General features: G+C 47.9%; 1 protein-coding gene across 1 annotated transcript; it reads left to right on the top strand.

The window, feature by feature from the left end:
* The first annotated feature begins 10,693 nt into the window (after positions 1–10,693).
* On the top strand, positions 10,694–14,830 carry APLNR (apelin receptor). The gene has a single exon (XM_020974525.2). It carries the CDS (start codon positions 11,465–11,467, stop codon positions 12,617–12,619), a length of 1,155 nt encoding a protein of 384 aa, XP_020830184.1. The 5' UTR covers positions 10,694–11,464; the 3' UTR covers positions 12,620–14,830.
* The last annotated feature ends 504 nt before the right edge of the window (positions 14,831–15,334 follow it).

Raw genomic sequence — 15,334 nt, 5'->3', positions numbered from 1 at the left:
AAGGATGTTTTTTGCTTCAACATCTCTCTCTATACCAGGGGTGGGGAACCTGAAGCCTCGAGGCCACACATGGCCCTCTAGGTCCTCAAATGCAGCCCTTTGACTGAATCCAAACTTCATAAAACAAATCCCCTTAATAAAAGGATTTGTTCTGTAAAACTTGGACTCAGTCAAAAGGCTGCACTTGAGGACCTAGAAGGCCACATGTGGCCTTGAGGCTGCAGTTTCCTTACCCTGCTTTACTCCTTTTGTAAGAAACCAACATCCCACCTTATTTAAGCTGTTTCCTAATATCCAGATTCCACGTCCTTGAGATTTCCCTGGAGGACCATATTGGGTCATGGAGTCATAGATTTAGACCCAAAAGGGTCTTTAAAGGCTATCTAATCGAACTCTCTCATTTTATAGATGAGGAAACTAAAGGGCAGAGAAATTTAATGACTCATGAAAGGTCACACAGATAATGGCAAAGTCAGAATTTGAACTCGAGCCTTGAGTGCCAAATCTATGACTTTTCCCATGTACCATGCAGGTGGGTAGATTAGAACTCAGGCTGCCCAAGATGGCTGGACCAGGTGGGTTTGGCGACTTGGCACCAGAAGACAAAAACCAAATTTCCCCCTGGTTTTCAGAATAAGAAATTCCCACCCCATCTGCTTATTACTAATTATGTGCTTTTGGGCAAGCACCCAAAAGCACATAACTAGTAATAAGTGGATGAGGCCTCAGTTTTCTTCTCTGTCAAAAGAAGAACTCAGATTAGATGATTTCTAAAGGTGGTGCAGTGGATAGAGCTTGGGGCCTGGAGACAGGCAGACTCTTCTTCCTGAGTTCAAATCCGGCTTCAAGACACTAGCTGTGTGACCCTGGGCAAGTCACTCAACTCTACTTGTCTCAATTTCCTCGCCTGTAAAATGATCTGGAGAAATAAGTGGCAAACCACTACATTATCTTTGCCAAGAAAACCCCAAATGGGGTCCTGAAGAATCAGACATGACTGAAAAACGACTAAACATCAAAAAAGTCCTTTCAGCTCTTAGACTGAATCTTAGCAGTGTGACAGTGTTACCACGAGAGGGCAGCATTGTCAAGGCTGCCTCTGTGAGTCCTCTGTTCAACTCCCCTGACAACGAGCTAGAATCATTAAATCCAAATCTAAGCCTGACACCAGCAACAAAAAGACCCCCGCCCCCACTTGGGGGCACTTGACAGTAAAGATTTCCACATGTGCCAGAACTTGAAGGTGGGAGACAGAACAATCAGTAAGGGTTTTTTCCCCTTTTTCTGTTTAGTAGCTTTTCAGTCATGTCCAACTCTTTATGACCCCATTTGGGGTTTCTTGGCAAAGATGCTGGAGAGGAATTGCCACTTTTTTGCTTTGTTTTTAATTTAAATGTTTTTTAAATTTTTGCCACTTTTTTTTCTCCAGCTTATTTTACAGATGAGGAAACTGAGGCAAACAGGGTGAAGTGACTTGCCCAGGGTCATACAGCTAGTAAGTGTCTGAGGCCAGATTTGAAAGCAGGAAGATGTTTTCCTAACTCTAGGCCCAATGCTCAATCTACTGCGGCAAAACACTGAGCTTTCAACATGTGCCCAGCCAGTGAAGACACAGAGTAGAAAGCATGGTTCTTGTTCCCAAGGAGTTTATGTTTGAATTGATGAAATTCACATAGAAAGAAAGATAGCAGAAAGCAGTCAATGTCCTCACCTGTAAAATGTCAGAGAGTCAGTGATGTCAACCTCAAATAGAAATGGATTTCTGTGGGCCCATAGTGACTCAAAAAACCTCAAATTAGGGGCAGCTAGGTGGTGCAGTGGATAAAGCACCAGCCCTGGAGTCAGGACGATTTGAGTTCAAATCCAGCCTCAGACATTTACTAGCTGTGTGACCCTGGGCAAGTCACTTAACTCAGATTGCCTCAAAAAAACCCCAAACCCCCAGAACCACAGATTAACATTATTCATTATTCATGTGCTATTGTATTTTATACACTTTCTGAAACCTTTCTCAATTACATTTTAATTTGGCTCCCCCAGCTCAGGCAGGAGGGGCTGTGGTCAAATTTGACATGACACTTCTGGATTAGACCATCTTTAAGTTCTCTTCTTGTTCTGACATTTTATGTACTAAAGTTTCCCTCAGCCCTGTCTTCCTTTGTCCTATGAAAAGTTCTCTCCATCTCCAACATTTTCTGTTCTAATGACCCTTCCAGTCCTGACATTCCATGTGGTCTAACGTTCTGTCTTCCATGTTTGAAGGTTCCTTCCCTCTCCAGTGTTCTGTCTTCTGCGTTTGAAGGTTCCTTCCAGCTCTGACATTATTTTTCCTATGCTCTAAAGTTTCTTTCGATTCTAAAAATTGGGTCTTCCAAATAAGGGCTACCGACCATTAATGATTTCAGAAGATGAGTGGGCAAAGATTGGATATGATAGGGGAAAGATTGTGAAATGAGTTACATCATGCTGGGAATCTAGAGAACAGCATTATGGATGAATTAGCCTTCATTGGCCTGGCCTGTCAAGGTGCAAGGCATTTTACCAGGTTATGGGAACAACTGGAAATTTCAAGTCAGTTTTCCCAATCGTGGCTGTTGGGCTGGTGAGACTGCCCCAACTAGGGCTCCTAGGACCAGTGTGTACAAGTGTACAGATACGGAAGCAAATTTCAGCTCAAATGAGAGAAAACCTTTAATAATTCGAATTTTCTAACTATGGATTGACTACCTCCAGGTGATGAGTTCCCTGTCATTAGAGGTATTCATGCATAGGTTGGATCATCACCCTTTAGGGGTGATTGGCGGGAGATCAGTCAAAATGGCTTCCTCTGTTACCCAGATTCTGTGATTCATACCCTTCTCCGAAGATCCCTTCGGCTCAATCCAGATAAAGCAAGAGGATTCTTCTGGTTCTGGAGAGGAAGCTCCTTGGGACCTCAGAGGGACACACCGGGATAATGTTCTGGATTGGTCCCTTTGTCATAGTATAATGGGGTAACTGGGGGATCCTCCCCCATGGAGTATGCATTGGGGTGGCCAGAGGGGGCCCCAGGCCAGAAGATTAGAGGCCTCTGCTGATTACCCCATCACAATGGGCTCACAGGATTTAGAATTGGGAGGGACCTTGAAAACCAAAATCTTTTCTAATTGCCTCTTTTTACAGTTGAGGAAACTGAGGCCTAAAGAATGGAAACGACTAGTTGAGGATCACAAGGTGATAATCGTAATAACTTACATTTATATAATGCTTTAAGATTTGCCAAGCTCTTCAAACATAGTATTTTGTTGGGTAAATATAAGATCTGGGAAGTGAGCCCAGGTCACCTGGGTGCAGGCCCCTTGACCCTTTTCTACTAGCTGCCTCTCCCCTTGACGAGCTAAGCCGCCATCTTTGTCCTGGGCCTTGTATCTCGGCTGCCGGCATGCAGCCCCATGGTGTTGATCTTTTGCCCTCATGTCCTCCCATTGTCAGGCAGATATAGGACTTAATTAATTGAAAGCAACTGTAAATATTTTTGGAAATACTATCTAATTCTCCTGAGCAGGAGTCTGGCCGGGTGTGAGCTGGGCTCCTGCTCCACTTCTCTTCTTCCTGCCTTCCTTCCTGTCTCCTCTCCGTTTCCTGCTCATGGTGCCTGCTGCCAAACACCTCCTTGCACTTTAACAAAGACGCACTCCTAGAGCAGATGGGCCCTGTTTGGGAGGGAAGAGGAACTTTACCCCACCCCCCAGGATAGCCCCATCTTGTGATCTATCCTATCTATTGAAAGGCCGATACGGGCTGGGGCATTCTCTCTGGCATGCTAACCAGGGCATCTGAGTACCAGGGGCCTAGTCAGCTCAGCTGCTACCTGGGCATGGGATTATGGAACCTTGGAGTCGGCCTCTGTTAAATGAGGGCATTGCCCTCACTGATCTCTAAAGTTTTTTCAGGGCTAAGTGGCCATATTCTAGGCTGTAAGGGTCTTTCCAGCTCTGACATCTCTTATATCTCTGACATTCAGAGGTCCATATTCTAAGGTCTCTTCTAACTCTGGCATTCTCTAGACTGTATTCTAAGAGCCGCCTGGCTCTAACATTCTAAACTCTAAATTCTAAGATCCTTTACAGAGCTGAAGTTCTATATTCCAAATTTCTTTCTTGCCCTTAGATGTTTTGATTGTGTGAATTTCTCTGTTGCCTTAGTGAAGCTGGGTTTTGGTTTTCAAAAGGAATGGATGGATTCTTTAAGCAGTTACTAGGGGTGGGGAGGTCTGGGGAGAGAGAGACAGATAGAGACAGATAGAGAAAGACAAAGAGATACAGAGAAGCAGAGAGAGACAGGACAAAGAGAGACAATGACAGGGAGAGAGAGACAGAGAGAGAGAGACAGAGAGAGACAGAGACACAGAGAGAGACAGAGACACAAAGAGAGAGAGAGAGCTAGAGAGAAAGAGAGAGACAGAGAGGGAGACATGTATGTCTATACAGAGGGAGAGACAGAAACAGAGAGAGATGGAGAGACAGAGACAGACAGAGACACAGAGGCAGAAAGACAGAGACAGAGAGACATACAGAGGTAGAGACAGAAACAGAGACAGAGAGAGACAGAGATAGATTATGGAGGGAGTGGCTGGACCACAGACCCACAGATGGCAGAGACCTGGTCTTTCATGTATTCTGGAGTACAGGGATTCTGTTTTTACCTTTCCTTCTACCCCAGCACTCAGCCCAAGCAGCCCGGCATATACTAGTGGTTAATAAATGTTTGCTGACTAATGGACTGATTGGCACCCAGCAGTGCTGGGCACACGGAATGAGTGCTAATAGCTTGCCCAATTATCTGGCTGCCACCACCAGGCTTCAGCTTCTGCCTGGGCGTAAGTGCCTGCTTGTCTCCCATGTGCCCAGAAGCCCAGGATCCCTGAACTCTGTCAGGAGAGCCAGCTGCCCCACGTCTCAGTGAGCTGCAGGGAAGCCAGGGACAGTAGAGGCCACTGGCCTTTTGGTTTTAGGCAGATAAGGTCCTGGGTGTGTGGGGGGGTGGTAGAGGGCAGGATTGGAGGGATCAGGAGCTGGCAGCCCTGGGGTCTGTCTGTCCCCTCCCCACCTTGTCCTTAGATAACGGCCCCAGCTGTTAGGACACAGCTGGGGTGATCTCCCAGGGGAGGTGAGAAAGGGGCCTCTCCACATGGGTGTGCTTGGAGGCAGCTGAGTTCAAAGTAGAGAGAAAGACATGTGAAGTGAGGGGGCAGGAGTGGGGAGGCCAAGGGGAGGAGGTGAGAAAGCAGCGAGGGGGCAAGAAGGCCAGCTCCTTAGCTTTGATGTTGTGAGCAGGGAGGCCTTCAGCTGTTCTCTGCCCTGGCCCAAACACACAGAGATCCAATTAACAAGCCCTTCCTGCCTCGCCTCCTTTTTCTGAGATGTTTGTCCCTGAAACCTGAACACACACAACTGCAAACACAGAAGCAGAAACTTACAAATACAAGCGCACAACCCCACACACAAGTATGAATACACAGCAGCACACAAATACCAACACAATCATACACACAGAAGCACAAGGCCACAAATACAAACACACAACCCACACAAGTACAAACACACAGCCACACCCAAATACCAACACAATCATACACACAGAAGCACAAGGCCACAAATACAAACACACAACCCACACAAGTACAAACACACAGCCACACCCAAATACCAACACAATCATACACACAGAAGCACAAGGCCACAAATACAAACACACAACCCACACAAGTACAAACACACAGCCATACCCAAATACCAACACAATCATACAACAGAAGCACACAAATACAAACCACAACACACAAGTACAAACAACAGCCACACAAATACAAACAATCATATACAGAAACATACAAACACAAATACAACAACAATACAAATACACAGCTACAAATACATAATCACACACACAAAACAAAACAAGCATACAACTACAAACATATAGCCACACACAAATAGCAACACAGTCACACACATAAGCACAAGGCCACAAATACAAGCACACAACTCCACACAAGTACAAACACACCATCACACACATAAGCAGAAGGCCACAAAACAAGGACGCAGGTGTATATACAAGGACAAAGCAACGTGCTTTGTATGCTGGCCCGAACACAAACATGAACGTAAATGTAAGCCGACAATCACACAAAATATAAACTTATGTAATACAAAAACACACAAGCAGAAATTTACAACCTCACACAATCACACAAAGTACAAACACTGTTACACAATACATTAATACCAAGCACAGGTACGAACATTACATTTCAGCAAAAGCATACAACCACACAAGGTACGAATTTACCCAACTACAGACCTAGCCATAGCCCTAAGCAGAAAGTCAAAGTACAAACTCAAACACATAAAACCACAATCACATGTAGAAATGTGAACAATCTCAGATAACCATAATATAAACATGTACAGTTATGCACATAAACAAAACCACACCACATTCGAACATAGACACAGCCACACCCATACATCTAAAAAGACAACCGAAGTCACATACCCACATATGCCCAGTTGTTTGTGTTTTCGAGGGTGGTTGTGTCTTTGTACATGTGTATGCCTTCATAGGTGTAAATACAACCTTATACTTGGCATTTTACCAAGCCTGAGGTAGCTGTGTGTTGATGGAGACTCATTTCTGTCTCCTCAAATACCCTGGAGAACTTCCCTCCGCTCAGGCTGAGTAGCAAGGCCAGGACACTCTTCACTCCTCTCCTCTCCAGCAGGTTTGCTCATCTCTACTACTGACTTACAGGCTGACAGTGTGCGGTGTGCTTCAGCTGGACCTCTGCAGACGGACTTCCACGGATAACAGAGCTCATGTTTTTAAAGTTTACAAAATGTTTCCCCATCCCAGCCCCATAACTCTTTGAGATAGGTGGGGAATGACCATCACTCTAATTTTATAGATCAAGAAACTGAGGTTCCAGGTCAAGCAACTTGCTCAAGATCATAAGTAGAAGAGATACCACTTGAACTCCGCTCTACCCATTACCAAGTCCAGGGCTCTTTCCACCATCCCTCACTACCTTTCTACAACCAAGGCTTTCTTACCTGCTCTCATGGGAAAAGCTTCATTTTCCCTTACCATCTCCTACTGATATCTGGGACCAAAAGGTCCTGAGACTCAGACTTAACACTTCACACTTCTCCTCAAGGTGTGATCAAGGTGTGATAGTGATAAATCACTAACTAGCTTGGATAATTTTTCTGAACCTCAGTTTCCTCATCTGTAAACTGGGTAGGGTATTGAGATGGGTTGAGATTTATGCCCTGTCTGATGGGGTCCCTTTCAGGTTATTATGATCTTAAAGCTTAGGATAATTGGGCCTAGAGCTGAAAGGTATCTAGGTCAGGGGTCCTTACCCTCTTTGTGTCATGGATGCTTTGACCTTGTCTGGGGAAGCCTGTGGCCCTCTTAGAATCTATGTTCATACTTGAAGGAAATACTCAATCTCAGTTAGAGATAAGCAAAAATAAAGATGTAATTTTTCCCTACCCAAGTTCACAGACCCCCCAAAATCCCTGAACCCCAGCTTAAGATGAAATCACTGTCCAGACCAAACAATCCTGTTCTAGACCAACAATCTTATTTTGCAGTCTAAGGCCCAGAGAGGAAAATGGATTGACCTAAGGTCACTTCGGGTAAGGAATCATCAGAGCTGGAATTTGAACATGGCCACTAGATTCCCAACCTAGTGCTCTTTTGACCCCGCCATTCTTCACTAAGCCAATTCTCCACTGCGATGCTGGGTTGGAGAACTGAAGGAAGAATGAGACTTTTTTTGCCTTGTTCCAAGTTGTGACTAGCTCAGGGGGCAGACTGTACTGCTTTCCTGGGGGTGATCCTAGACCACTCTTGGCTGGAAGTCCGATCTTATTATCACTCTTGACATCTTCTGCTTCAATCGGTGCCTTCCCCCAGCCTGTTTCCCAACTCCAGCTCCTCAGGAGGCTTCATTTATCTGTTAACCCCCTCTGGGGCCTGGAGCCCTGAATGCTAGGAGGATTAGGAAGTGGGATTCATATCCTTTCATACCACATGGAGGGTCCAGGCTCCAACCTCCTTTTGGTAAAAAGCCAGGATAGGTTTAAGGGAAGGGGGGTGGGGGGAAGGATACTGCTTCTGTTAGAATCCCCCCCCCCACTTCCTTTGTTCCAGGGAGTTGAGCCTTCCCTGCTGAACTGCTATGATCTCTCTTGAAGGCTTCTGAAGGATTCGGGAAGGGTGAGCCCAAAGGAAGGCTCAGGTCTTGGTCTGCCCACCCTGCTCCATCCTTGTATTGTGCTGAGCAGTAGCATTATTACTATCCTTCCTGGAACAAACTACACTGTCATCCACGATTAGGGCACAGAAAGTATCCCTTGCCCCTCTTAGGCCCCCCCTCCCCCGCCAAGGACTGGATGTATGTGTATGGATTTATCCACTGTAAAAACCAGTCCTTTTCTACAAGTAACACAAGATTCTTTATTGTCTTTTTCCAGGTGAGGAAATCAAGTCTTGTACAGCTAATAGGTGGTGACGAAGCCTGGATTCGACTCAGGCCTCCTGCCTTGAAACATGGCACACTCTCCATCACTCCTCTCTGCCTATCACTGACTTTGAGTCAGAAGGCAACCTAGAGGCCATTAAGCCTAATTAGCCCCCTCAACCATCTTTGCATCGTTCAGAACTTTCAGTCAGACCTTGACTTTGGGTGCTCCTGTTTGGAGTTTTCTTGGCCAAGATACTGGAGCAGTTTGCCTTTACCTTTTCTAGCTCATTTGACAGATGAGAAAACTGAGGTAAACAGGGTGAAGTGACTTGACCAGGGTCACACAGCTAGTAAGTGTCTGAGGCCAGATTTGAACTCAGGTCTTCCTGATGCCAGGCTCGTCACTCTATGCACTGCACCACCTAGCTGCCCTTGTCTTTGCGTTAGGTGTTTCCAATCCATGGAAGGCACATTCTCCTTACCTCTGAGACCTCTTAAAATCTTTGGCTCTCTTTAAAATTCAGCCCAAGAGCTACCTCCTACAGGAGACTTATCTGGAGCCCCCACAGTCCCCCATCCCTGCTCCCATTACCTTGTATTACTTTGGATGTCCCTTGTATATATTTTGTATTCATTTACACATGCTTGTCCTTTCTCCAGATATAATAGAAACTCCTGGAATTCAGAGACAACTTCAGTCTTGTCTTTGTCACTCCTCTGGACAGTGCCTTAATAGAAAAATTTGTTGATTGATCTTCAGATGAGGAAACTGAGGCCCAGAGCCAAGAAGTAATTTGCTCAAGGCCACGTATATCGTGAGTAGTAGAACATAGACACCAAATCTAGGACTCACACCCGTAGCCACACACTTTCTCAACCAGGATACCTTGTGAGTTATGTCTGGTTGGGTCAGGGCTGTGGCCTCAAAGCCAAGGAAGGTGAATTAACTCTATGTTTAGGGTCATGCTTTGGGCCTGTTCAGGAGATGGCTCTAATCTGGGTCTGATGTTAGACAGACAATACTAGACAGGTGTCGCCTCTGTGCTGCTACAGATTTGCCAGATGATTTTGGATAAGTCTCTTCCTCTGACTGGACCTCAGTTTACCCCCTCGGTAAGACTGGTTTGAGGACAGCTAGGTAGCACAGTGTTTGGCCTGGATTTAGGGAGACTCATCTTCCTGAGCTCAAATCTGGCCTCAGACACTTAACTAGCTGCGTGACCTTGTACAAGTCACTTAACCCTGTTTGTCTCAGTTTCCTCATATAGCAAATGAGCTGGAGAAGAAAATGGCAAATCATTCCAATATCTTTGCCAAAAGAACCCCAAATGGGGTCATGAAGAGTTGGACACGACTGAATTACACAGCTAGTAAGCATCTGAGGCTGGATTTGATCTTAGGAGGATAAGCCACTCCAGGCGTGAGGCTGTATGCACTATGGTGCCACCTAGCTGCTCCAAATTCTATAGCCAGCAGAACAGTCTAATGGAAAGAAAGCAAGTTGAATTTGAAGGCAAACTGGGTTCAGATCCTAGCTCTGTGTGACCTTGTGCAAGTCACTTAAGCCCTGTGCCTTAGTCTCCTTACCTGTAAAATGAGAGGTTGGACTAGATAACTTCTAAGGTCCCTCCCATGTTTAGCATTCTATGTCTCAAGTTTTCTCCAATTCTGACATCCTGTTTTCTAAGTCTGCTAGGGGGTGAAGTGGATACAGCAAGGATACAGTGGAATCAGCAAGATCAGAGATCAGATATAGCCTCAGTCACTTCCCTGCCATCTGCCTCAGTTTTCTCCACTGTAAAATGGGGATAAGAGTACCCACCTCCCAGGGCTCTTGTGAGGATCAAATGAGATAATTTGTGTAAAGTGCTTTGCTTGACACACAGTAGGTGCTTAATAAATGCTTGTCTCCTTCCTTCCTAAGTTCTCTTCCACATTTGACATTCTATATTTGAAAGTCTCCAACAGTGCTAACATTATGGCTTTGCTGTGCCTCTAGCTACAGGAAATTCTCCGACTTTCTTCTACAGGAAAGTTTGTCTCTAGTACAAACCATAGTTGGAAGAAGGGGGTCAGGTTCTGAAGATGAAATTATAATGCATAATACCTGGAGAGCAGGCTGGGGCTGGGGTGGGGGTGGAGTTGAAGGGGTGAGCCAGGAGGGCAGATAGGGTTGCCAGAAACCTCAGAGCATCCTGTGAAATCTCACACCCACTATTCTCCCTGGACCTTTTCCTCCCTCCTGGCTCTGCCTGGATTTAATCTGCATAATTTACTCAATTTAGAGGGGTGGTGGCAGCTGACGATCATGGGTCCGGAGAAAAAGAGGGGAGTGGTAAGAATAGGAAAAGGTGTGAAGGGGTGTCTAAAACTGGGGATCAGAATGTTAAGAAGAGGGGATGGCTGGGGGAGATAAGGAGTCTTGGAGAGGAGTCTGGACGAAAGTTGAAGATAAAACTTTTGCCCAGCACAGTAGGGGTTACCCAGTGGCAGGGAGGGGAAAAGGGAGGGGGGTTTTTTCTAACTTAAAGATCTTAAGGCTGACTTGTGAGGGGCTGATTTGGAGGTGGGAGGAGGGAGCAGCTGTCCAAGGAGGAGACAGAGACAAGAGTCAGTGAGGAAATTCTGGCCACATCTGTCTGAGCCTTGGCTAGACAGGAGGCAAGGAAAAGAGACTGGAGACGAGCCTGTTCTCTGGCCAAGTTTGCTCCGATCCAGGGCCGCTCTGGAGACTTGGAACTTGGCATCTCAGCCCCTTGCACCAGGAGGGACAGATGCTGAGGTTCCCCAGCCACTGAAGAGCAGTTGAGTCTATTCTCTCCAACTGAGCCTCTGATACCTCAGCCCAAGCTGAAGGACCCAGAGTGCTGAGTGGGTGACTCACCCACAGGCTGGAAGTGCCTTCCTGTCTCCTTCCCTTCAGCTCCTCCTGCCCCGTGGGGTCTCAGCATGGAAGAAGGCTCTGATTTTGACACCTACTATGCAGGAGAGAACCAGACGCTGGAGTGTGAGTACACGGACTGGAAGTCCTCGGGATCGCTCATCCCTGCCATCTATATCCTGGTCTTCCTCTTGGGCACCACCGGCAATGGCTTGGTGCTGTGGACCATCTTTCGGGGCAGCCGGGAGAAGCGCCGCTCGGCAGACACCTTCATTGCCAGCCTGGCGGTGGCTGACCTGACTTTTGTGGTCACGCTGCCTCTGTGGGCCACCTACGCCTACTTAGACTACAGCTGGCCCTTTGGTGCCTTCGCCTGCAAAGTCAGCAGCTACTTGATCTTTGTTAACATGTATGCCAGTGTTTTCTGCCTCACCGGCCTCAGCTTTGACCGCTACCTGGCTATTGTCCGGCCTGTGGCCAATGCCAGGCTGAGGCTGAGGGTCAGCGGTGTGGTGGCCACTGTGGGCCTGTGGATCTTGGCCGCCCTTCTCGCCATGCCCGCCATGGTCTTCCGCTCCGTTGGAGAGCTGGAGAACAACACCAAGCTGGTGTGTTACATGGACTACTCCCTTGTGGCTGCGTCAGGGTCTGAGCTGGCCTGGGAGGTGGGGCTGGGTGTCTCTTCGACCGCTATGGGCTTTGTGATCCCCTTCACCGTCATGCTAACCTGTTACTTCTTCATTGCCCGCACCATCGCGGGCCACTTCCGGAAGGAGCGCATCGAGGGCCTGCGCAAACGCAGGCGTCTGCTCAGCATCATTGTGGTGCTCGTGGTTACCTTTGCTCTCTGCTGGCTGCCCTATCACCTTGTGAAGACCCTCTACATGCTGGGCAGCCTTTTGCACTGGTCCTGTGACTTTGACCTCTTCCTCATGAACGTCTATCCCTACTGCACCTGCATTAGCTATGTCAACAGCTGCCTCAACCCCTTCCTCTACGCCTTCTTCGACCCCCGCTTTCGAGAGGCTTGCACTGCCATGATGTGCTGTGGCCAGAGTGGGTGCTGGGGGGCTGCCCCAGCTGGGGGGGAGAAGTCGGCTAGCTACTCCTCAGGGCCTAGCCAGGGCCCTAGCCAGAACACGGGAAAGGGTGGGGAGCAGCCCCAGGAGAAATCCATCCCTTACAGTCAGGAGACCCTTGTGTCTGACCAAATCCTAGGATAAAAAGGATGAGCTATTCCCCACCCCTGAACCCAGCTCGCTGAACACTGGGAAGAGTGACTGACTCCCCCTTCCTGCTGACTTTCCTCTTGGCAATCCCCCTTCCCCCAGTTCTTTTTCTTCTATTTCCCCTACATTTCTCTCTGTTTTCCTTTCCTTTTTCTTCCTGGCCTCTGTCTTCCTCTTTTTCTCCCTTTCCTTACTCTTATCCCTAGGTGTTACCGCAGGTAATAAGAGGCAGAGCAGAGATTCGAACTTAGGTCTTGTGACTCCCAAACTAGGGCTTCTTGCTTTTCTCCTCCTTTCTGCCCACCTCAGTTTCTACTCTCTGCTTTCTTATCCTTTCATATTTTCCTTCCAAAGTCTTTCAAAGGAACTGGGAATGGAGGAGCACAAGGGAATTGTAAAGATTCTCCTCCCCCACTCCCGGAGGCCACAAAGGCTTTGTCCTGTTGCTCCTTTAGGGAGGGTTTGGAGGGAAAAGGGGGAGGGCCTGAGGAGAGAGCAAACCTGCCTGGCAGAGGAGGGGAGACAGAGTAGGATCTGATGACTCCTGGACCTTGGATGGTGATCTCAATGGCTAACTGGCCCAGCTCACTTGGGTGGCTGGCAGGGCCTCCTACACTGTAGCCCACCACTACTCCAGGCTGTCCTTGGAAATGTATTTCTCCTTTGATATTGGTCTGTCCCTCTGAATACTGGGGAAAGAAGGGGAAAGGAGGGGGATGCCTGGGACTGGGGAAACAGGACTGATGTTGGTAGTAAAATTTATAAAATCCCATTTAAGTTATAGGCAGGGGGCAATAGGGAACAGAAGAATGACTGGGCAATAGGGAACAGAAGAATGCAGGATGTAAGATGATGGGAGGCAAGGGAATTTGGGGTTCCAGTCTGAGAGCTACTTTTCTTTCTGTCTCTAAATTCTTCCCTCTACAGACCTCCCTCCCTGACTGTGTTTCCCTGGACATTTTGTAGATCCTATAAGTGTGTGTGTGTGTGTGTGTGTGTGTGTGACTTAATCATTGTCACCCCTGAATGCCTCCCCCCGCCCCATGCTCGCTGACTCCCTTGAAGCTAAGAAAGTGACATGTTATGGGAGATCTCACTCACCCCTCTCTGGCACTGGGGGCTCTGGCGGCTGGTCCGTCATTTCAGAGAGAATAGGGTTAAATGAGAGTTCCCTTTAGGCTTCTAGGATCCTTCCAGTCATTGACTCCAGAAACTGTCCTGGCTGCAGGAGGTGTCTGCAGACCTGTAGCTGCGGAGGGTGTCTGCAGACCTGTCCCTGCATGGGGCTGGTGCAATTTTCCTTTAGACTGGTGTTCCCTTTCCCTTGACCAAAGTAGGGACATGCACTCCAGGCAGGGACAAGGCTTCCCCAGGCTCATCCCGTTCTTTCCCTAGAGTGGGAGGGAGCCTCCCTCTTGCCTCTTGCTCCCGGGGGGAGCAGCTGATTTTAGAGGCCATTCCTGGAAGTGTGAGACACTGAGTCAAGTTTCAGCTCATGGGAGGATGCTGGAATGGTCTTCCTGGCTTCTCCTGTCTCTGGGATGTTTATGGAGTGGGGTGTGAACCTATGACAGGACAGGATGGTACTGTTCATGTCCATCATGAGCCCTAGAGAAAGCAATACTTCTTTACGCCTTTTGGGGGTGGGGAACAATTGGGGGTGTTGGCCCCAGAGAACTCTGGGAATCAAGACCCAGGTATAAGAACTCCCTCTTGGGCAAAGATACAGAAGCAAGAAAAGCTCAGCTCAGTCTCCATGATCATGTTGGCCACCTCTGGGAGGTGGCAAAGGCCAAAGAACTGAGGCTGGGAGAGAAGGGAAAAGGGTTCCTCGGAAGCAGGCTCCGACTCAACTGCCTTCTCCTACTCCAGACTCTGCATTTGATTTGATTTCTGCAGGCACCTGTGCCCAGCCTGCTGATGCCCCCAAACCAACCACTCCAAGAGCCGGGGTTTGGCCCTCCTGGCCTGGGAGGGGAAGGCTGTTTCACCCTAAAGCCCTGCTTCTTGGACTGAAGTGATGCCCAGGATTCATCTGAAGACACTGGGGAAGCTTCTGTGGACTGAATTCTTATACCTGTTAGCAGTTACACTGTCAGCACCTGAGAGGAGGGGCTTCTGGAGCTTCCCCTCTCCCCATCAGGAGTAGTTGTCATTTTCCTATTTAGTTTTGTCATTGTGATTAATAAAGTACATCTGTTCTGAGTGTGTGTCTAGTAGCCAAAGTATTCCATCTTGCACAGGGTGTTGGGATAGGGAAGAGAAAGCGAGACAGCCAGATCCAGGGTGCAAAGTGCAGTGGAGGAGGGAAGAGGGAAAGAGAAAAAAGGAGAGGGAGAGAAGCAGAAAGGCAAGAAGCACAGCGAGGGGGAAAGGAAGACGGAGAGGGAGCAAAGTGAGGGGGAGAGGGAACGGGAGAAAAGGGGACAGGGAAAGGGAAGAAAGGGGAGGGGGAGAAAGCAGGGGAAGAGAGGAGGGATGGGAAAGAGGGAAAGAGAAGCAGGGCAAGGGGGAGAGATGGAAAGAAGAAAGGAGAGGCAGATAGGGAAGCAGGTGTAAGGGGAAGAAAGGGATAAGAAAAGAGGGAAGGGAAGAAGGGAGATCTGTAAAGAGGGAAAGATAGAGGAAGAAAGAAAAAAAGGGGAGAGGAAGGGGAAGGGAGAATGAGATAGAGGGAAGGAGGGAAGGACATTGTAAGTGTGGGAGAGG

This window comes from Phascolarctos cinereus, unplaced genomic scaffold, assembly GCF_003287225.1.
Source record: "Phascolarctos cinereus isolate Bilbo 61053 unplaced genomic scaffold, phaCin_HiC Scaffold_9;HRSCAF=440, whole genome shotgun sequence".
NCBI lineage: Eukaryota > Metazoa > Chordata > Mammalia > Diprotodontia > Phascolarctidae > Phascolarctos > Phascolarctos cinereus.
Note: the sequence above shows the minus strand (reverse complement) of the source record. Positions and strands in the feature narration are given on the sequence as shown.